This window comes from Hemiscyllium ocellatum, chromosome 4, assembly GCF_020745735.1.
Source record: "Hemiscyllium ocellatum isolate sHemOce1 chromosome 4, sHemOce1.pat.X.cur, whole genome shotgun sequence".
Classification (NCBI taxonomy): Eukaryota; Metazoa; Chordata; class Chondrichthyes; order Orectolobiformes; family Hemiscylliidae; genus Hemiscyllium; species Hemiscyllium ocellatum.
Window position 1 is genome coordinate 101,787,971 of NC_083404.1, and position 22,964 is coordinate 101,810,934.

The 22,964-nt window shown below is 38.9% G+C and overlaps 1 protein-coding gene across 4 annotated transcripts in view; it reads left to right on the top strand.

The window, feature by feature from the left end:
• The window catches only part of plekhf2 (pleckstrin homology domain containing, family F (with FYVE domain) member 2), a 36,558-nt gene extending 14,123 nt beyond the window's left edge, over positions 1-22,435 (top strand). For 3 of the 4 annotated variants that reach the window (XM_060823693.1, XM_060823694.1, XM_060823695.1), the window contains exon 2: positions 17,861-22,435. In XM_060823693.1, the coding sequence (XP_060679676.1) occupies positions 17,869-18,615 (747 nt within the window). In that variant the 5' untranslated portion in view covers positions 17,861-17,868 and the 3' untranslated portion in view covers positions 18,616-22,435. Of the gene's footprint in view, positions 1-8,522; positions 8,602-13,305; positions 13,431-17,860 lie in introns of all 4 variants that reach the window. The other variant, XM_060823692.1, reaches the window with a different exon arrangement.
• The last annotated feature ends 529 nt before the right edge of the window (positions 22,436-22,964 follow it).

A 22,964-nucleotide genomic window follows, 5' to 3' on the forward strand; every position in this document is an offset into this window, starting at 1 on the left:
TAGATGTACGTACCTTTTGAGAGTTGAAAATCTAGCAAAACTGCCTGACACAGCATAGTGTTCTGAACAAGGTAACAATGTAACATGGTCAACACCAATAGAATAACTGGGTTGCCATGAGACAAAAACTAATTCAACTTCGGCCAATCATTTTAAATTATGCCCCAAGATACCAAACTTCAATCGTGTTTGAACTTTGGTTTTAACATTATCAAAATACTATGAAACAATCTAATGTTATGAGGTATTAAGCTGGACATTTTGGACAATTAAGAGAACTGCCAAAAGACCAACAGGTGTAGGGTGCTAGTTTAAGAGCTTTCTGAGCTGCCTCTCTGTGGAAGAAGTCTGCGCAACAAAACATTGCAACTGACCAGGAGAGAATCTACAAAGGAGATTCAGCAAAGCTGGCTGGTTTTGAAACATGATTTTTTTTTAGTAAATAATCTAGATTTTTTTTCAGACTAGTATTATAGAGTGGGAGATTTAACAGAAAGATGTTAGTTAATATTCTCTGTTAGACTTAAAGAATAAAGTTGTTAATTTTTACTTTAAATAGTGACTTTTGGGTAGTTCTTTGCCTCTAAAATTTTAAGTTTACAGCACAGGGTGAATCTTTCCTGCGTTGCTGGTTTAAATTAGCAGAGGATTTTACTCTGTGTAATAATTTTTAATGTAAACTTTATCTAATCATTATTAAATTGTGCTACAAATTTTTCCGTTCATTGGATTGAGAGAGCATCCCAATCAGTAGCCAAAAGTTAGTAACATTTAAACTCTTTAATGAGATTAAATGAATGAGCAAACTCTCTGAAATGGTTGGCTATCTGGCAGCTGTCTTTTGTGTATAGATTTATTAGTGTTTTCTTATATTATGGTCTCTGACTATTGATAAAGTTTAGGATTTAAAGTTTATAATTTATGTTTTTTAAAGCCAGGCTGATGCTAGCTTGTCTCTGTTGTCGTCCTGTTTCCCTATTTCCCTATCAGTTGAAGCAAACACTGAGAAACCTCCTTCATCTTTATCCTGTGCCCTGGAGGGAGAGAGAACGATCGCCCGTGTGCACAGAGACATGAGTTCTTGGTCTTCTCTTGAAATTCTTAAGGAATTATTAGGTTTGATTAGATTCCCTACGGTGTGGAAACAGGCCATTTGGCCCAAAAGTCCACACAGACCTTGTGAATGATCACCCACCCAGACCCATTTCCCTCTGACTAATGCATCTAACACTGTTATATATTAACATATAGGCAATTTAGCATGGCCAATTCACCTGACCTGTACATCTTTGGATTGTGGGAGGAAACCCATGTGGACACTGGGAGAATGTGTAAACTCTACACAGTTGCTGGAGGCGGGAATCGAACCTGGGTGCCTGGCGCTGTGAGGCAGCAGTGCCAGCCACCGTGACACCCCAAAATTATACAGTCACTTACAGGGAGCAGCTTCTAAGTAAGGCAACATCTATATTGATTGGGTAACCGTTACAATCAGCAAGCGTAAAGATTAAGCCATCTGGCATCATACAATGGATGTTCTTAACCTTGTTAGTTGGCTTCACACAATGAATGCTTTTCACCTCATTAACCCACTGCCCTTGCCTCTAACACCTCATTGTTCACTGCAATTTCTCATCTGTACCAAGTCATGCAAGCTGAGTCTTTGTCTCATACAACCCAAAACTTAACTCTTTCCCTACCTGCTCATACCTTATATGTATTCTCATTCCCTTTTATCAATGGCGTAGGGGCCGACCTTGGTGCTGTTGTTTGAATCCTCAACAGCTGAGTATCATGTCACCAAAGCCCGTCCTGTTGGAAATATTCCCTGCATGGAGTCTATACTCGATGTAAGATGCATTTCAGAGCCGCTATTTCCAGGAAGCTTCCCATTATAATCACCCTTGCGTAAATAGCCATGTTCACTCACCAGTCCTTCCATCCTCTGAGCCCCCAGTTCCCCCATCCAGCCCATCCATTGCCCTCCTTCATAGACCCTAATTATTCATCTAGCTTGTGGACATAGTGGGTGACATTAGCTGTGATGTCATCCAGACTCATGATGCATTTGTCCTGTACTATAGAGCAAGCATCACCCTGACAGGTGAGGAGGTGATCCAATGTATAGTGACTTTGCATGAAGAAAAGTCTGAGTTGGTTCAGGTTCTGGAAGATGACCTTGAGGCTCTGCGAGTAGTGTTGCCCAACATGGTAAGTCCACAAGTTAGTTAGGGTTGTGGGCGGCCATGTTAGCCTCAGAAGCCACAAGGGAGAGAAAAAGCCTGCTGCACTGTAACCAGCAGTCTGCCCTGCAGGAAGGGTGGGAAGTTCTTTATAGGCAGCTCAAAATTCCTCTGAGACATCGCGCTTCTGACAGTTGTGTGCTGGTCCCCAATGCCCCAGACAGGGTACTGTCCTGGGAAGTAGGTGTCAGTGGTCACCGAGTGAGGGTAAGGGGACTTTAGGAAGTTTGTGGCTGTACTGTTAAAGAAGAAAAAATAGCCCAGGTGTGTAAAAAGGGTTTCCGAACAGCCTTTATCGTGAGAGTAAACAAGGTTAATCGAGGCAAATGTGGCAGCAGTGGGACACGAAGCTTTCCTAATTCCTCTGTATTGAAGAAGGACAAAGACACAGGTATCCGCTGTGAGGTGGGTACGATTGACTTTACCACATAGGAACTGTTACCCTCTTTTGAAGGGAATGCCATCAGATCTGTCTTGACATTTCACATGTCCTGGGTAGGCATCAGGAGGCAGGGAAAAGTTGGAGATGCCCAAGGACCACGAATGGGCGTGATGGTCAGCAGCACTGGAAATACTAATTTCCCCCATCAGCACAAGCGACTGATAGATTCAAATGACAGAAAATGTCTCTACCAGCAAGGTTGAGGCGCAGAGAGGGAGTGACCGCAAACTGAATAAGGGAACTCTGTTGTCCATAATGAACCATGAGTTGAGAGGTTGGGGGAATTCCTGGACCTGGGAGGAAAGGGCTGAGAGGAGCAGTTTTTAATCAGTTGAGGGGAATTCATACTGTGAGCAGATGTCAGCAGATATAGCATAGAGGATATAGTGCCAGTATCCAAGAGGAAGAGTAAGTGGGCAGACTTGACACCAAGGTAAAGGATGGGTTCCTCCTCAGAAGAGGTGAGGACGGGGAAAATTACTGCATCTTAGAGCGGGGTCTTGTCTGCCGAGTGCTTGTCAGTGACAGAATGGATTGTGGGTGGAGAAAGGAGCAAGGCGGTCGGGACTCTGCCTGAGTTTTCGGGAAGAAAGTCCGATAGGCCTGGCAAAGGGCTGTTTATGTGGACAGTCACTCCTCCGGCGACCAAAGGAACCACAAGTGAAACAACCTACCTGGGGTTAAATTGAAGTCCCCAACCCTGATCTCGAAAGTCCGGTGTGTTTGGGACAGGGCAAGGAGAGGCACCTGGTGTAAAGGGGGTGCCACAGGATCATTAAGGTATTTGGCACAGCCATTGCTGTGTGGATCAACACACTCTGGAATATAGGGTACTAGCCCCACTTGATATTGTGAAGCCATTATTGCAGACAGGTCTCTGAACCATTTTGTGCTTAACAGGCACAGGCAGGCCCGATTTATTCAAACTTCAGATGTGGGTGACTAGTTTTTTTCCGACCAATCTAGGGCATGAGAATGGATGGATTTACCTATTTCATCGGGGAGATACTGCATCAAGAGTGCATTGAACTGGGTGGAAATGTTACCTGCGTTAAAGGAGGTATCGACAGCAGAAATTTTAATCAAGTGGGGGTTCTGAACGGTGGGACCTCTGATCAGGGTGGCTCGTCATAGCATTAGTGCTCATGGGGAAGTCAGCATCGGACTCTGGTTTGGACGCACTACTCAGAAATAAGATCTGGGCACCCAGTCAAATACATGTTTTGTTGAGGCTTCCGGGAACCGCTCTGGCTTCCATGGAGGGTATTAGGAATAGACTTGGATTTTGATTCATCACAGTTAAAATGACTGCGAGTCCAGCAACAGACAGGATCAGTGCATGTGGCTAGGGTAATATCGATACTGGATTGAGCATCTAAGGCCTGGAAAGTTACGGGGGATAACAAAGGGTATTTGTTAGGAATTTCACCGCTATTTGGTGAATGATTCTAAGCAAAGTGTTTCAGTTGCTTTTTTTGATCATTACCATTTCTAACTTTGGTTCAGAAATTGATGCAAAATGGCCAGGTTAAGTGGGGCAGTGAAGTCTGGAAACCCAGCAACAATGTTAATTGATTTTGACCATACCTGTTGACCTCCTTCATCCTTTCGCAGATGCTGATTGAACAGTGTGATTTCCATTGTTTTCTGCGTTTAATATCCAGCCTTTCCCTGAATTCGTTTGTCCATTATAACACGTTCCTTTTTAAATACACTGTAGTTTAAATCTTGATAAATACACATGCAAGGTGTGTATGTTGGTGAAGGATTAACTTTTTTTTTGAGCTTTCTTCTTCTTTTGATGGTAATAAGGCATAATATATACTCTGTTCGTCTGAATCAGTGGAAACATATTTCCACTGTTAATGTTGCAAATTCTCATGTTTTAGAAACCTTTCTTTTCCATAGGGCAGCACGGTGGCTCAGTGGTTAGCACTGCTGCCTCACAGTGCCAGGGACCTGGGTTCAATTCCCGCCTTGGGCAACTGTCTTTGTGGAGTTTGCACATTCTCCCCGTGTCTGCATGGGATTCATCACAAAATTGTGCAGGTTAGGTGAATTGGCCATGCTAAATTGCCCATAGTGTTAGGTGCATTAGTCAGGGGTAAATGTAGGGAAATGGGGCTGGGTGGGTTGCTCTTCGGAGGGTCGGTGTGAACCTGATGGGCTGAAGGACCTGTTCCCACACTGTAGGGGATCTAATCTGATCTAAAAAATAATTTAAAAACAAAACCCAACTTTTCAAAATTGCCTTTATCTGACTTCTAACCACTATTCTTGTGAATCTTTATTTTGGCTGTACATTTTTCATGGATTTGTATTATTCCTAAATATTGCAATACTCAGAATTGCATGCATCTATAGTTGAACTAATTTATTGAGACTAACTATGCATATGTACATACTGTTTTAAAAACAGCAATTCTCTTGAGTGATTAATCAATTCCATGTTTTGTGCTAGAAGTTTATAAAATCATGAGGGACATCAATAAGGTGAAAAGCCAAGGTCTTTTTCCCATGCTAAAGGAGTACAAAACTATAGAGCATAAGTTTAAGTGAGAGGAGAAGATTTAAAAGACATCTTAGCGGCAACGTCTTCACACAGATGGTGATTCATCTGTGGAATGATTTGCCAAAGGAAGTGATAGATGCAGGTACGGTTACATTGGTTAAAAAACATTTGGATAAGTACGCAAATAGGAAAGTTTTGGAAAGATATCAGCCAAATGCTTCCATGTGGGACTACAGGAAGTCCCCAGGTTATGAACTCCTGACTTACGAACGTCCTGTATTTACTAACCAACCTCATTTTAAAAAATTATTTTAAAAAATAGTTCCGAACAATGTTTCATCCTAACAAATGCACGGACTAATTAGCCCATATCTCTTCCGACTTATGCACAAATTCGGCTTAGGAACAACGGAAAAAATGGAACTTGTTCGTAACCTGGGGGGTTGCTGTACTTCAGTTTGGTAAAACGGATTTGTTGAACTGAAGGATCTGTTTCCATGCTGTACGACTTTTGACTCTGAGATTTGTAAATAAATGCCTGACGTTAAAATTTGCAACAACAGTGTGGCTCATTCCTTTGCATGCTTTCACAGTGAAACAATACCCTTAGCCTAGATTCATTAGTTTGGAGAAAGATCAAGATCAAGTTTTTGTGATTTTTAAAAAAATTCTCTGACTCTTAAAGCTCAATTTTTAAGTTTATATCCTGCTTTTAATGTTTCATATGAATCTTAAAGCTTGTGTTAAGATTAGACAGTATTCTGAGCAAGATTACGAAGTATATCAATAGTGGCGCCATGTTGAAGAGTATTAAGTGCTTTCTCTTAATTTTAAGAAGGTTTTTAGAGTCATAGAGATGTGCAACACAGAAACAGATCCTTTAGTTCAACCTGTCCATGCCGATTGATATCCCAACCCAATCTAGTCTCACCTGACAGCACGTGGCCCATATCCCTCTAAACCCTTCCTGTTCATGTACCCATTCAAATGCCTTTTAAATGTTGCAATCGTACTATTCTCCACCACTTCCTCTGGCAGCTCATTCCATACATGTACCCTCTGCGTGAAAAAGTTGCCCCATAGGTCTCTTTTATATCTTTCCCCCACTCACCCCTCTAGTTCTTGACTCCCCCACCCCAGGGAAAAGACTGTCCTATCCTTGCCCCTCGTGATTTTGTAAACCTCTAGAAGTCACCCCTCAGCCTCCGATATTCCAGGGAAAACAGCCCTAGCCTATTCAACTTCTCCATATAGCTAAACTTCTCCATGTAGCTCAAATTCTCCAACCCTGGCAACATCCTTGTAAATCTTTTCTGAACCCTTTCAAGTTTCACAACAGTTTTCCGATGGGAAGGAGACCAGAATTGCATGCAATATTCCAACAGTGGCCTAGTCAATGCCCTGTACAGCTGCAACATGGTGACCTCCCAACTTGTGTACTCAATACTCTGACCAATAAAGGAAAGCATACCAAATGCCATCTTCACTATCCTATCTACCTGTGACCCTACTTTGAAGGAGCTATGAACCTGCACTCCAAGGTCTCTTTGTTTAGTAATACTCCATGGGACCTTACCATGAAGTGTATAAGTCCTGCTAAGATTTGCTTTCCTAAAATGCAGCATCTCGCATTTATCTGAATTTAAACTCCATCTGCCACCCATCAGCCCATTGGCCCATCTGATCAAGATCCTGTTGTACTCTGAGGTAACCTTTTTTGCTGTCCACTATTCCTCCAATTTTCGTGTCATCTGCAAACTTACTAACTGTACCTGTTATGCTCGCATCCAAATCATTTATATAAAAGTTCAAAAGTAGTGGACCCAGTACTGAACCTTGTGACAATCCACTGGTCACAGGCCTCCAGTCTGAAAAACAACCTTCCACCACTACCCTCTGTCTTCTACATTTGAGCCAATTTATTGTTATAGTTAATTTATTTTATTTTTCATTCCTGTCTGTAGTAGAGACAGAAATTAAGCCATTTTTGGTATAATATATTTGGATGCTGTTTTCGAGCATAACCTAAGTGCAAAAAAACAGTGTTCATAATCGCATTGCTGGGTCTTTTCTGGTTTTGGATAGCTCAAACTTGACAACCCCTTAATTGCTGTCTATTGATTGCCCAAAATAGTAATTTTAAGTATATGCTTCTAATATTCCTGCTTTTATGTGCATATATTGTTTTGCTTCAACCCACTATATATTTCATTTCAAAGAACGGCATTATTATTAACCTAGATTTTAGTGTACCAGTGAAAATGCAAGAATTAATGCACAATGTACTTTTGTTCAGACGTTTCTTGAGGTGGTAGTACTGTTAACTTTTCTTTTGTTTTTTGCTCTGAACCAGCAATGTTTCTCAATTTTAAATACATTTTGAACAGTCTGTGAATGGAAGGGATAGAAACCGATCTTAACGTATGTGGCTTTTGTGTTGGAACTAATACAAGTTTGTTTCATTATGATGTGATTTGTAATGTTCTTGAACTCAACTTATCATATTGATTATAAACAAACTGTCAAGTTCATAAATAAGATTGGGCTCAATGGTAGGGCTATATTGTCTTTGTCAAAATTGACTTCAAGTTCCATTCAAGTGCATCTAGTCTAGATCAATGCTACAGTGCATCACTGAAGAAACGTAACACCACCTGCAGTACCACGTTTTAGCTGAGATGCTAAGCTAAGCCACTGTCTAATTTATCAGGTAGACTTAAAAGATTCTGTCAAGATTAATGTGGTGCTGGAAAAGCAAAGCAAGTCAGGCAGCATTGGAGGAGCAGGAAAATCAGGCAAAAGCCGAAGGGCCTTTGCCCAAAACGTTGATTTTTTCCTGCTCCTTGGATGCTGCCTGACCTGTGCTTTTCCAGCACCACACTAATCTTGACTCTGATCTCCAGCCTCTGCAGTACTCACTTTCACCTTAAAAGATTCTCTGCTATTGTAAAGAATACAATGTTCTAACAGTTTTATAGTTCCATTAACAACCACTAGTTTATTTCAGTGTTATCATTGCATTTCCATTATAGGACCCTGCTGTGTCCAATTTGGCTCGCATATCTTCTACGTTATAAAGTGAATGCCCTTCTGAAAAGTACTTAATTGGCTGTAATGTTTTTCCATGTGGTGACATCACACAATTCAAATCTTTTTCCTTCCCTGCCTAAACAATAACAAATTATATAAAAATAGAAATACTTCAATACATTTTCCTCAGCTGTGAAGCCATAATTGTTGTGACTAGTTAATGCAAATTTGCTAGCTTTGTGAGCATTGTAATTTTTTTTGTCAATATAATGTTAAAGCTAATAATTGCCATTAGTTATATTAAAAAAAGCTGGAGCAATCTGGGACTGGTTGAGAAGAGAAGTGAATCAAGCAAGGACAAAGCAGAGAACAAGGTAGGACTGATAAATTAATCTGCACTTATTTCCATGCAAGAGGCCTAAAAGGGAATGCACTTGAACGCTAGGCATGGTTTGGAACATGGGACCAGGATATCATAGCAATAACAGAAATGTGGCTTAGGGATGGACAGGACTGGTAGCTTAATGTTCCAGAATACAAATGCCACAGGAAGGATAGAAAGGGAGGCAAGAAAGGAGGGGGAGAAGTGTTTTTGATCAGGGATAGTACAGCTGTAATGCTAACGGTGAATATTTCTGGAAATACATCCAGGCATGTTGTTTGGGTGGAACTGAAAAATAAGAAAGGGTGATCATGTTGGGATTGTATTATCGGCCCCTTAATAGTCAGCGGGTAATTGAGAAACAAATTTGTAAGGAGATTTCCGTTACCTGTAAGAATAATAGGGTGGTTATGGTAGGGGATTTTAACTTTCCAAACATAGACTGGGTCTGCCATTGTGTTAAGGGTTCAGATGGAGAGGAATTTGTTAGGTGTGTACAAGAAATTTTTCTGATTTGGTATGTGGATGAAGGTGCAAAACCTGACCTCTTGGGAAGTAAGGCACGGTAGGTGACTGAGGCATCAGTGGGGGAACACTTCAGGGCCAGCAGCCATAATTCTATTAGTTTTAAAATAGTGATTGAAAAGGATAGACCAATCTAAAAGTTGAAGTTCTAGATTGGAGTAAGGCCAATTTTGACAATACTGTTAGGCAGGAACTTTTGAAAGTTGATTGCAGGCAGATGTTCACAGGTAAAGGGACGGCTGGAAAATGGGAAGTCTTCAGAAATGAGATAACAAGAATCCAGAGACGGTATATTCCTGTTAGGGTGAAAGGAAAGGCTGATAGGTGTAGGGAATAGAGTTATAGAATTTTACAGCACAAAAACAGACCCTTCAGTCCAAATTGTCCATGCTGACCAGATATCCTAAATTAACCTAACTATTTGCCAGCATTTGGCCTATATTCCTTTCAATCCTTCCTATTCATGTATCTATGCAGTTGCCTTTTGAATGTTGTAATTGTACCAGCCTCCATCACTTCCTCTGGCAGCTCATTCCATACATGCACCACTCTCTGCTTGAAAATGATGCCCCTTAAATCCCTTTTAAATCTTTCCCCTCTCACCTTAAACCTGATGCCCTCTAGTTTTGGACTTCCCTACCTTGGTTTAAAAAAAAGACTTTGGCTATTCACGCTATCCATGCCCCTCATACTTTCATAAACCTCTATTAGGTCACCCCAAAACCTCTGACTGTCCAGGGAAAATACCCCAGCCCTATTTAACCTCTCCCCTAAGGGCTCAAGCCATTAGGCAACAGCCTTGTAAAACAAACCTATCCCTCCACCTTTTCTTTCTTTCCTAAGATTATTGTGCACCAGACCATAGGGCTGCACTCTCATTAAAGAGAAAAAAAAAACTGGTGTTGGTTTAACCTGAGGGCCACCATATTTCAGCCAAGGGTAATGGTTAAGGAAATTCTTCATGGCATACTCAGCTGTTGCAGGAATTGAACCCATGCTGTTGGTATCACTCTGCGGCGCACATCAGCCAACTGAGCTAAACGATCCCAGCAAGCAATGTCAGATACCAAATTAAAATTTCTGAGGAAGGAGGTGGAGCCAAATAAGAGCATGACACTTGAGGGTTTGGTTAAGATAAAGAAGGAAGCATATGAAAGGTGTAGACAGGATAGATCGAGTGAATCCTTGGAAGAGTGTAAAGGCAGTAGGTGTACACTTAAGAGGGAAGTTGGAGGGCAAAAAGGAGATGTGAGATAGCTTGGCGAATAGAGTTAAGGAGAATCCAAAGGTTTTTTTTACAAATGCGTTAAGGACAAAAGGGTAACTAGGGAGAGAATAGGGCCCCTCAAAAATCAGCAAGGCGACCTTTGTGTGGAGCCACAGAAGATGGGCGGAGATACTAAACGAGTATTTTGCATCAGTGTTTACTGTGGAGAAAGACATGGAAGGTATAGAATGTGGGAAATAGATGGTGACATCTTGAAAAATGTTCATATTACAGAGGAGGAGATGCTGGATGTCTTGAAGTGTATAAAAGTGGATAAATTCACATTCTCCTCGTGTCTGCGTGGGATTCCACTGGGTTCTCTGGTTTACTCCCACAGTCCAAAAATGTGCAGGTTAGGTGAATTGGCCATGCAAAATTGCCCATGGTTGAGGTGAATGGGGTAAATGTAGGGGAATGGGTCTGGGTGGGTTGCGCTTCGGTGGGTCAGTGTGGACTTGTTGGGCCGAAGGGCCTATTTCCACACTGTAAGTAATCTAAGATCTAAATCTAATCTATTAACCGGTGAGTCTGATTTCGGTGGTGAGCAAGTTATTGGAGGGAATCCTGAGGGATAAGGATGTTCATGTGTTTGGAAAGGCAAGGACTGATTAGGGATAGTTCGTGGGGAATGCCTTAAAACTTGATTGAGTTTTTTGAAGAACTAACAGAGGATTGATGAGGGCAGAGCAGTGGACATGATCTGTATGGACTTCAGTAAGGTATTTGACAAGGTTCTTTGTAGGAGACAGGTTAGATCTCACAGAATACAGGGAGAACTAGCCATTTGGATATAGAACTGGCTCAAAGGTAGAAGACAGGGTGGTGGTGGAGGGTTGTTTTTCAGACTGGAGGCCTATGACCGGTGGTGTGCCATAAGGATTAGTGTTGGGTCCACTACTTTGTGTCATTTATATAAATAATTTGGATGTGAGCATAAGAGGAATAGTTAGTAAGTTTGCAGATGACACCAAAATTGGAGGTGTAGTGGACAGCGAAGAGGGTTACCTCTGATTACAACAGGATCTTGACCAGATGGGCCAATGGGCTGAGAAGTGGCAGATGGAGTTTAATTCAGATAACGGCGAGGTGCTGCATTTTGGGAAAGCAAATCTTAGCAGGACCTTGGGTAATGACCTTGGAAGTGTTGCTGAACAAAGAGACCTTGGAATGCAGATTCATAGCTCCTTGAAAGTGGAGTCGCAGGTAGATAGGATAGTGAAGACGATGTTTGGCATGCTTTCCTTTATTGGTCAGAGCATTGAGTACAGGAGTTGGGAGGTCATGTTGCAGCTGTACAGGACATTGTTTAGGCCACTTTTGGAATATTGCATGCAATTCTGGTCTCCTTCCTATTGTGAAACTTGAAAGGGTTCAGAAAAGATTTACAAGTATGTTGCCAAAGTTGGAGGATTTGATTTATAGGGAGAGGTTGAATAGGTTAGGGCTGTTTCCCTGGAGTTTCGGAGGCTGAGGAGTGACCTTTAGAGGCTTATAAAATCATGAGGGGCATGGATAGGATAAATGGATGAAGTATTTTTCCTGGGGTGGGGGAGTCCAGAACAAGAGGGCATAGGTTTAGGGTGCAAGGGGAAAGAGATAAAAGACCAAAGGAGCAACTTTTTCATGTAGAGGGTAGTATGTATATGGAACAAGCAGCCAGAGGAAGTGGTGGAGGCTGGTACAATTGCAACATTTTAAAAGGTGTTTGCATGGATATATGATTAGGAAGGGTTTGGAGAGATATGGGCTGGGTGCTGGCAGTTGAGACTAGATTTTGGTTGGGATAACTGGTCAGCATGGATGAGTTGGACTGAAGGATCTGTTTCTGTGCTTATCATCTCTGACTCTAATTTGAGGAGAAAAGCTGTATGACCTGCACTGCTCTGTTGTTAGCTATGTCAAAAGAGCATCTTGCTTTACCCTTAATTGGCATATAGACGCTCCATTTGTGAGGCAGATATGAACTAAACCTGACAAAGTTAAGACTCGTCTGTTTCAGTCGAAGTATCATTTCAACTTATTAATCTTAGGCTTTGGACATTAACCATGATAAGGAGAAGCTTCACTCCATATGCTTCACTCATTGTCAATTTAAAAAATGTCACATTTAAAATTGAACAATTTTTACTTGTTTCTTACTCCACCTTTTTTTTTTGTTTTTTTAATACGTGATTGTACATGATTTGACATTGAATTCCCCTACTCCAATTTGTCTTCATTTTCCATTCTTGCAATGCTGATTTGACAATCTCTCAATCTGTTTCAGTTAAGATTAGATTAGACTTACAGTGTGGAAACAGGCCCTTCGGCCCAACAAGTCCACACCGACCCGCCGAAGCGAAACCCACCCATACCCCTACATTACCCCTTACCTAACACTATGGGCAATTTAGCATGGCCAATTCACCTGACCCACACATCTTTGGACTGTGGGAGGAAACCGGAGCACCCGGAGGAAACCCACGCAGACACGGGGAGAACGTGCAAACTCCACACAGTCAGTCGCCTGAGTCGGGAATTGAACCCGGGTCTTCAGGCGCTGTGAGGCAGCAGTGCTAACCACTGTGCCACCGTGCCGCCCACAAAGGAGACATGAATTACTTGCCCTGTTTGTTCAAGTCCCAGTTGCTCTTCATTCTTACAAGTGGCTTATACTTTTGGCAATGTATCATTTTCAAAGAATTTAAAAATCTAAGTGTGCAAGAGGCAAATGATTTTTATAAAAGAAAAATACTGCAAATGGTGAAAAATCCAAGATATGGAGCAATTAGAGTCTGGCAGTTTTCAATGGAGAGATGAGCCATTAATATTTTGAAATTGATATGACCGTTCTTTGGAACACGTGATTCTTTACAATCTCAAAAATCTAAGTTTGTCTAACGGTTGTCAACTTTGCATTCATAGAACTACATTGATGCTGTTTGCTCAGAAGAGGTGTCATATTGGACACTGTTTAATCTGTCCACAATTCCTGTCATACCTACTCACTAAATTCTACTTAATCAAAATTTGGCACATTTTGTCAACAGGTGAGTTTGTGCTGCTCTGACGAATTAACATAAAATTTGGATTGACGCTTGGATTTACTTCAGATTACTGTTATTTAGAGCTAGAGGAAGCAACCTGTTGGATCTGTAATTTTTTTATTTTAAATGTTAAGCAAATCAGGCAGTATCTTTGAATAGAAGCAAAAGTTAATCTTTACGGCTAGGGGAAGCGCTGATTTACTGGTATTATCTCTAGACTATATTAAATCAGAGACCTAGCCAGTGTTGTCTGGTTCAAATCCTGCCATGGCAAATGGTGGAATTTGAGTTTAAAAATCAGAGTCGAGTGACCATGAAACCGTTACCAATTGCCAGAAAAACCCATCTGATTCGCTAATTTCCTTTCGGGAAGCAAATTGCTGTCCATACTTGGTCTGTCCTACATGAGTCTCACAGACCCACAACATTGTAGTTGACTTTAATTGCCCTTTGGGTGATTGGAGGGAGAAATAAATGCTGGCCTATACAGCAACGCCCACATCTCATGAATAAATAAAAAGGAGCCTTTCGTCTGAACATTATTTCCAAATCAGTTGTGTTTGAAACATTTTTAAATTTGCTGTATCCTTTTCAATATATATTTGCTGCAGTGAGCACTGAAGCAAGTGGATAAAGTGTATTCAATGTAAAGATTGCAAGCTAATCAGTTTTGTAGAGCTTTATCTTCTTTAAAAATTTAATATGTATCATCAATTCTATTTGTGTCAGATGACCTCTTCAGTTGACGAAGATCTGTTACGAAGATAGACATACTCGGCCCTTGCTACTGGGAAGAGTTTTTACTCTTGTTAATGAAAATTGAATCTCTGTTTCTATCGGGAAAAGATTATAACTTTGTAAATATTTTATTCTCCTTTTTAATTTGATTGCTCCACCTATAAATTTGAGGGTTTTGTAGGGGATACAGAAAAAGTCTTAATATTTTTAATATCTGTAGAGTATAGATTCAAAGTACCTTATATTGACTGTTTGACCTTTGAGGTAATATTAAAACTTTATATAATCTAAGCATGCTTAAAGTCCTTGCGTGTGAGTTGTACCAATATGATGTCATGCTTTACACAGAATATTGAGTTTGTTTCAAATCCAGTGACCCTTTAATGTCACTGTCGTCATACCAGACGACAGGGCTATTTTCTCATTGGAGAGAGACAACTGCTTGTGGTTTAGCCTGACCCCATGAAGGGGTCCTTTGTGGAAACTTCAGCCAGTGGAGGAATTGTTATCACTCTGCATCACAAACCAACATCCAGCCAACTAAACATATTAATCTCATCTTCCTTTCTCAAAAGGTTAACTCTGTTTTCTCTCCGTAGATGCTGCCAGACTTGCTGAGTTTCTCCAGTAGTTTGATTTTGTGCCAGTTAGCTTAACATTTGTTGGGTAAATGTTGGACTGTAATGTAAATTAGGTAATAGCAGAACATTTAGGAATACATAAATGCAAGCAGAGTAGCATGATTTCATGAAGAAATCATGCCAACAAACAGAACAGTTTTTTGAGGAGGTAATAAGCAGCAGTGACAAAAAGGATCCAGCTGATATTTGGATCCTTGGAAAGCTTTTGATATAATAGACATGAGGCAATTTAATAAAATTCCCTGTTGGTAATGGGGCTTGTATATTAGCAATTATAGTGGATTGGCTAATTAATAGAAGACAATTGGGATAAAAGGGGGATTTTAAAGGATAGCAACTTGTAACTCGTAGAGCGCTACAGGGATCATTGCACAATTATTTATAATTTATATTGGTGACTTGCATGACTGAAGCGAATGTACTGTTGCCAACAGATAATACAATAAGGCAAGTAGTGAGGGTGATCCAGAAGTCTAGAGAGAGATATAAAGGTTGTGAGCAAGAGCATGGCAGAAAATAATGTGGCAAAGTGAGGCTGTCCACTTTTGCAGGAAGAACAGAAAAGCTGAATATTATTGAAGTGGTGAAACACTGCAGAAAGCTGCACACATGTGGGAGAACCTTGTGTGTGAATCAGAAGGTTGCATCCAAGTTGAATCAGTATTGGGGAGTATATGTGGATTGTTGGCCTTTATTTCAAATGGAATGGTGTATAAAAATGAGGTCTTGCTAAAATTATGCTGAAGTTGGACCACAGCTGAAGTACTGTAAACAGTTTCTTGAAGGAAAGATGTACTGGGATTGGAGAGAGTCTAGAGAAGGTTCATTAGGTTGATTTCATGTATGAAGAGATTTTACAATGAGGTTGAATAAGTTAGGCTTTTACTTGTTGGAATTTAGAAGAATGAGATGTGACCTCATTGAAATATAAAAGATTATTAGGTGACTTGACAGAGTAGATGCAGAGAGGTTGTTTAACCAAACGATGTAATCTCAAAATAAGGGATTACACATTTAATATGTAATTCTGTCTCACTTGTATCTCTGAGGTTAATTTAATGCTGGAATTCTTTACTGCACAGGGCTGTTGAGATCATAACTAAACGTTAGGTTTAGAATTATTAATCAGTAAGGGAATTACCTTTGGAGAGAGTGCAAAGGCAGTTTGCCAGGAAGTTGCCTAGATTGGAGCCCATTGGCTACAAGGAAAGGTTGGACAAACTTGGATTGTTTTTGTTAGAGTTTAGGAGGCTGAGGGGTGACCCTGATAGAAGTATATAAAAGGAGGCATGGATGGGGAGCAAGCAAAAATGTCAAATACTTGGGGTCATAGGTGCCTGGAGCATATTACCAGGAAAGAAGATATTAGCAAAGTTGAAGCATTTAGACACATGAAGTTAGAGGGTTATGGACCATGCACAGGCAATTGAGGTTAAATTGGCATTATGGTCAGTGCAGATATGGTGAGTTTGAAGGATTTATGTGCTGTACTTTTGTATTTTAATTGAAAAATGCATCCGTTTGTTGAGAGTTGGCGTTTTCAAAGAGTCGCATCAAATTAATTCTGTCATAAAGTAATTGCTTATTTGAAATACAGTGCTTGCTGATATTTTATCAATGTCCTCATTGTCAATCCTAGCTGCTGTAGAAAACTCACATCCCACTTGTGATAAGTTACAGGTGTTGCAGATGATTGGAGCAAAATGGAATGCATATGCTTAACTGGAATCCAGCAGCTAAGCTGAAGTGAATTGTTGAAAAGAAACAAAATTCTGGAAATACTCAATGGTTCAGATTTGTCTGTAGAGAGAAATGGAGTTTAAAGTGAAAGTGTCATGAAGCCTTCTGTTAGTAGCAGACAAGTGGTGAAATGAGTTATCAGCAGAGAAATGCATTCTTTAAAGGGGAAACATTAGCAGATTGAATAATAACTTTTAAAGAGATAAGATAAATGTGTGAAAGAGGAAAAGAAGAATTTGAATTTCTAGTCAGAAGCAGGGACTTTACCCTCTGATTAAGGAAAGCCCACATGAGCACAACCATTTGCACAATAGTTCACTTTTATCAGTTGGAGTAAGCAATTGGTTTAAATGTGACTCCAGACACCCAACAATGTAGTTAACTCTGAGCTGGCCTCTGCATAATTAGGAATGAACAATAAATGCTGGCCTAGCCACCAACGCTCATACTGAGTTGTTTAAAATATTTGTTCCATGCTAAATATCTCCTTTGTACCTCATTGTTCCTGTTTAAGATGCTCCTTAACTTCTGCCCCTCTGACAAAACATTTGACCAAATGCCCTTAATAGTTTTTAATGGTTTGATGTCTAACTACACTTGATAGCACAGATGTAAATATAAGCTGTGACTGGAATGCACAGATTAAAATTTTGAACACAGCTTTTGAAGCAGATTTTTGAGTCCACTATTATATTTGAAAGGAAGGCTAAGAATTTGGACAGATAATGTATTTTAAATGCTACCAAATCATATGTAAGATTAGATGAAGACTTTGAAACTATCAAGTTTGTACATTACTGCTAATTAAGGATCCAAAGCTTAATTGATTGTGTAAATCAAATAACTAATGGTTATGAATGTATGGTTGGTATTCAGTTGTTCCAGTTATAGAGTAGAAGGAGATAATTTAAACTGTCAAACATGCCAACTTGCTAAAAGAGCTATCCACTTGTTCCCTTTCTATTCTTTCTTCCACAGATATTTCTCTAGTTTTAAACACTAAGAGTTCTGATTCCATCATGTTTCTAGTTGTGTTTAATTGTCTAACAATCTTTGAATTTAATGAAAGAATGGCAAATGAGTTGTATACTGCCCAGATATACTCCAGTAGCTTTTTCATTCATCTGCATTATAATACTTATTCCTGCTGTCTTGTCTTGTAATATAGGTACATGCCTAGGCTGAGAAGTGGATGCTATAGATTGTAATTATTTTTTAATCGTTTTGTCTCTGGTAGAGATCAGTTTTTTTTCCCTAGCCAAATGTTAGTTCTATCTAAATATACCATGTAATTCATGTCTTTCTCCCTTACAGAGAGCAAGATGGTGGACCGTTTAGCAAACAGTGAGGCAAATGCTCGCCGCATTGGCATGGTTGAGAGTTGTTTTGGAGCAGCTGGCCAACCTCTAACTATTCCAGGTCGTGTACTTATAGGCGAGGGTGTTCTTACAAAGCTTTGTCGAAAGAAGCCGAAAGCAAGGCAATTTTTCCTATTCAATGACATTCTTGTTTATGGTAATATTGTCATCCAAAAGAAAAAATACAACAAACAGCATATAATTCCATTGGAGAACGTTACAATTGATTCCATTGAAGATGATGGTGAGTTGCGTAATGGCTGGCTTATTAAGACACCAACTAAATCTTTTGCTGTTTATGCTGCTACTGCCACTGAGAAATCTGAATGGATGAATCATATTAACAAGTGTGTTACTGATTTGTTGTCAAAAAGTGGGAAAGTACCCAGTAATGAGCACGCTGCTGTTTGGGTGCCTGATTCAGAGGCAAATATATGCATGCGTTGCCAGAAAGTCAAATTCACACCAGTCAGCCGCCGACATCATTGCCGAAAATGTGGATTTGTCGTTTGTGGGCCTTGTTCAGAAAAACGATTTCTTCTTCCCAGCCAATCCTCCAAACCAGTACGTGTCTGCTCCTTCTGCTATGATCTGCTCTCTACTGGCCAGCTGACTGCAACTCTGCCAAATCGTTCTGAGTTTTACCGTGGCTCCCTCCAGTCCCCTAGAAATTTATCAGATGAAGATGATGATGAAGACAGCAGTGATTAAGAAGTGAAATATCAGCTTTGGTATTTAAATAATTGGGGTAGAACTGCTTTTGAGATGAATTAACTTTATCTAAATGTCCTCCCATGACAATTAGCCATAAGTTATACCGACAAACCTTAATACAAAACTTGTGCCTAAATATTGGATGTACTCCTGGTTCGTACTCTGTCTTTTGCTGAAACACATGCTGGTTGAAAAATATAATTCTTGACTGTTTGTAATCATAATTTTTAACTGATTTGCTTCCTGACTGCACAAAAATAAATAAATATTGCTGTGTTCCATTTACATTATTCTGTCTGTTCACCCAAATATTTTAAATTAGAAATTTCATTTATTACTAAAAATGTTCATGATGGATGCAGTAATTTTGATTTAAAAGTGGGGAAAGAATATTCTGATTGGGCCAGATGAAAAGTTCAGTTGTATGTTACTGTCAAATGTCAATATTGGCCAGATTTTAAAAAAATCTTGAAGTTTTGTAATTAGGACAGTGGCTTGTACGTAATCAAAACTAAATGTCTGACCTAAATAATACAGACAAGTTGAATTTAATCTTGCACATCTAGGTGGGACCTGAATGAAGGAAATGTTTTATGTTGCAAATTTGTAGATTTCCTTTCCAATCTCTTGTCATGTCCTGAATATCTTGTTTAATTTCAAAAATCAAATCACATGATATGAAGCTTTCCCTCAGGTGGTAAGATAGTATGTTTCATAAATAAGTCTGAAGTCATTCTTTCAAATAGTATTGAGCTTACTAAAGATTATTTTGGGAAGCAGTTTTATTCCTGACCAAATATCAGTTAATACGTTGTAGAGAAATCTCTCTTATTCTAGAGTACTTTATGAATTGTGTTTCTTTAATGCAATTTAGATAGTCCAGGTTACATTTAAAAGGTAATTTCCTCTCTTCTTTACATAGCCTGTTCCAGCTTCGCTACCAAATTATTAACTCTTTAGGAAAAAGAGCTGGAACTTGTCTTGATATTAATCTTTTATTTGCGCAGCACATTGAATACAAAAACGATTTATGGAAAGCAAAGTGCCGCACTTGCTAGAAATTTGAAATAAAGTGGACCATTGTGGAAATAATTAATTCAGGTAGCATCTGTAGAGTGAAGTAGTTATTGACTTTCATAGAATTAACAACAAAGTCTCAGTATATTAACTGACTGGAAAGCATGATTGGAGAAATTAATTTATTTGCTTTCTCACGTGGTCAAGTACAAACCATTTGTCAGTATATATGGCCAATAAGACCGTTATTGCCATTTGAAAATCTGAATTGCATGATCACATTTGGAGTACTGTGATTTCCAGTGACTGGTATGGTAACAATTTTCTTATCAGTTTGGCTGAGAAATTTCTATTCCAACTTTTGTAGTAAAGCAGAGGTAAGACTAAATACCGTGTTACGTATTATTTTCTGTGGTGTAATTAAATTTGGTAAAACTTTTTTTTAAAATGAGGCACGCATTACTTCAGTTACTGAAACACTTATTTAGTTGGGTTGTACTATAAGGTCACTGAAACCTGGCATTCGGGTTTGTTTTATATTCCAGAAGCAGTGAATAAATGTAATTAGCTGATTATTTGTTAACAAATTCATGAATGCGAGCAAGTTGGCAGGGGAATTTGGAGGAGAGGAGGCAGCAAATTGGAAATGAGAATTCCTTAGACCATGTAGTGCCTTGACAAAAGTGTGTTACAAGAAAGCAAACCCTTTGTACACTGGTTAAATTTTAAAGTTTTATTGCTATCTAGGTAAGTGTAATTTTTCTGGTAACAGGGGCATAGTCCTGTACAAAACCGTTCATCTTTGGCTTTCCCTTTTGTAAACCTGATTCGATCAGCGTATTTAAATTAAATTTGAATAATACCGTAATAGCTGTACTGCCATCTATGGTGCAGGATGCAAGTTTGTGGTGAGTGTGTATTGGAAAGGTTGTTGACCTTTGGCTTATGATTTTTTTTTTACTAACTTTGATATGAAGCAGCTATCTTCATGATGTAAAGCATTTGTAAAAGCAAACATAAGCAGAAGCCATATTCCATTATTTCCTAAATGCTAATTATCGTGAATAAGCTTACACTTTTGTAGTGGTGTCCAGTGCCAGGAAACTGAAATTATCCACTCTCGTAGTGTGGTTCATTTTGTGGTAATATCAAAGGTGCAGCAACAAATCACATTAGATTTGTTCAGATCTTATCTTGTCCTTAAAGCCACAGCTTTAACCATACTCTGTTACTGTGTCTTACATCTGACCTGCTTAGAAACCACTTTTGTTTATACAAAATATCAGTAAAAATGGGGTTGATGGGCAGTATTATGGGTTTCCATCTGCTGCACCAAATTGTATTTTAAACTGAGAAATGAGTATTAAAAGAAAAACAGACAGCTGTGACACTTTGCAAAATCCAAATTTTTATTGCAACATTTTTGGAGGAAGCTGAGCTCTGCTAAATTGGTGGTTCTTTTTTGATAAGAGTGACTTTAGATCCTTCTGTTCCTTTGTCTTGTTTTTGGTGGAGTATGTTTTATTCTCCTTGGTTGGTTAATTAGTAATGTGGAGTAGCGTGAAATATAATCATTTTAATACTTAACTGCACTGTTTAACCTCTTTTCATTTGTAATCACTATATTTATTCAGCTTTGATGTAACTTTTTTAAAGTAGCAGGAATTTTACTTATTGTCTCCAGTTTGACACCCATGTAAATACAAAACAAGTTTTGATGAAAGTTGCTGAGTTCCATTTGGCTGATATTCCTAATGGGCTGTAATTGAGCTTGTCAATGTCTCAACTGTGCTTGTATGCAGTGACCTTGTGAATGGTGTTAATCTATCTGTGAGAGGGTTTTTGTTTAGATTATTGATTCTGTGACCAGATCCGTTAAATCAAATTGATATGACCCCTCACCCCAACTTCAGTTGAATATTGCATTTAGGATATGCAACTTTTATTAAGGTCCTGTTCTGATTTATGGAGGTTTCTAGACTTAAGTTGTTCAGCAGTTACATTGAGGATTAAATTTTTGATGGAGCTGTTGTATTTTGAGTCCTTCATATATGAAATATGAGAGCATGAGGTCATGAAGCCAGCTGACCTTTTTGAAGTTTGTATTGATTTAGAATCCTAAGAAACAACTTTTCTCAATTCAAACTTTTCAGTTGCTTATCAGCTGAATTATATGGAATGTCAATAGAAAATCTATGCAATTTTCCATGCTCATTCTTGTGCATTCAGCTGTTGAAGTAGAGAGAAAGAAAGCAACTTGCACCCAAGAGAAATTAAGTTTTTAATTTTCTTTATGCTAGATCTGTTTGAGTTGCCCAAGGAAGTCATTTTACTTCCACTTATGCAAAATAATAAGATGTCTACAGTTTGAAAATCTAATCTTTCCAAACTCTCCCTCAGGAAAGATCAGTGTACAAAGGGTACATAAATTTAAGTAAGATTTTCAAAAGGAGTTAGATTACTATCCTGTCCTTTGGCTTGCATCCTACAGGTATTCTGTAATATAAAGGAATGGCTTTTTTTAAAAAAAACTTTATCTACAGTTCTTTTGTTAAGATGTACCATTTTTCTATAAAATGTACTTTTTCAGAATTGGCACTTTATTTTGCTGACAAAGTATGTTGCTTCATAAGAATTTTCCAAAAAGTATAAATGTGATATTATCTTTTACATTCAGGCTTTTCCTTGCAAATGTAGAATCTTGCACTATATTGCACTGATTTGATGGTGAAATGTCTGAATTAAACATGGTTAAATGTATATTATCTGCAGTTAATGATTAAAATATTTGTGCAAGCTGTTCCTTTTGTATATGTTGGTGTAGAATTCCTTCAGTTCATTTTTAAGTCTGAGGTGTAGATTTTTGTTTTGGTGTTGACTATTAATGTGTAAACTTTAATCTTTTTTGAAAGGGCTTAGTACTTTGTAACGGATGTATTTTGTTAAGTATTACATTACTTAAAATACTTTTAGTGGATATCTGACACTAATACCAAGTTATGAAGTGATGATTTAGGGCAGATTATGTAATGAAATACAACTAAAATTGTCTTTAAAAATAAACTCTCTTAACTGTTTGCAATTGTTCAGATCTTGATGCACATTTTTTCTGGCATCTCAGTTTTTCAAAGTAAATAGTTGTGTTCCTGTGATTATCGGTGGTTTCTTTATCAGGCCAATTTCTATTCAGCAAGGAAAGTGGTACCTACACATAAATTGCCAGTTCACATTTTGTGTAACATTTTTGTAAGGTGAGTGAAACATTTCTTCAGTATGGTTTGTCTACAAAACGCTTTATCCCACGTTGTGCGGGGAAGATACGATGTTTG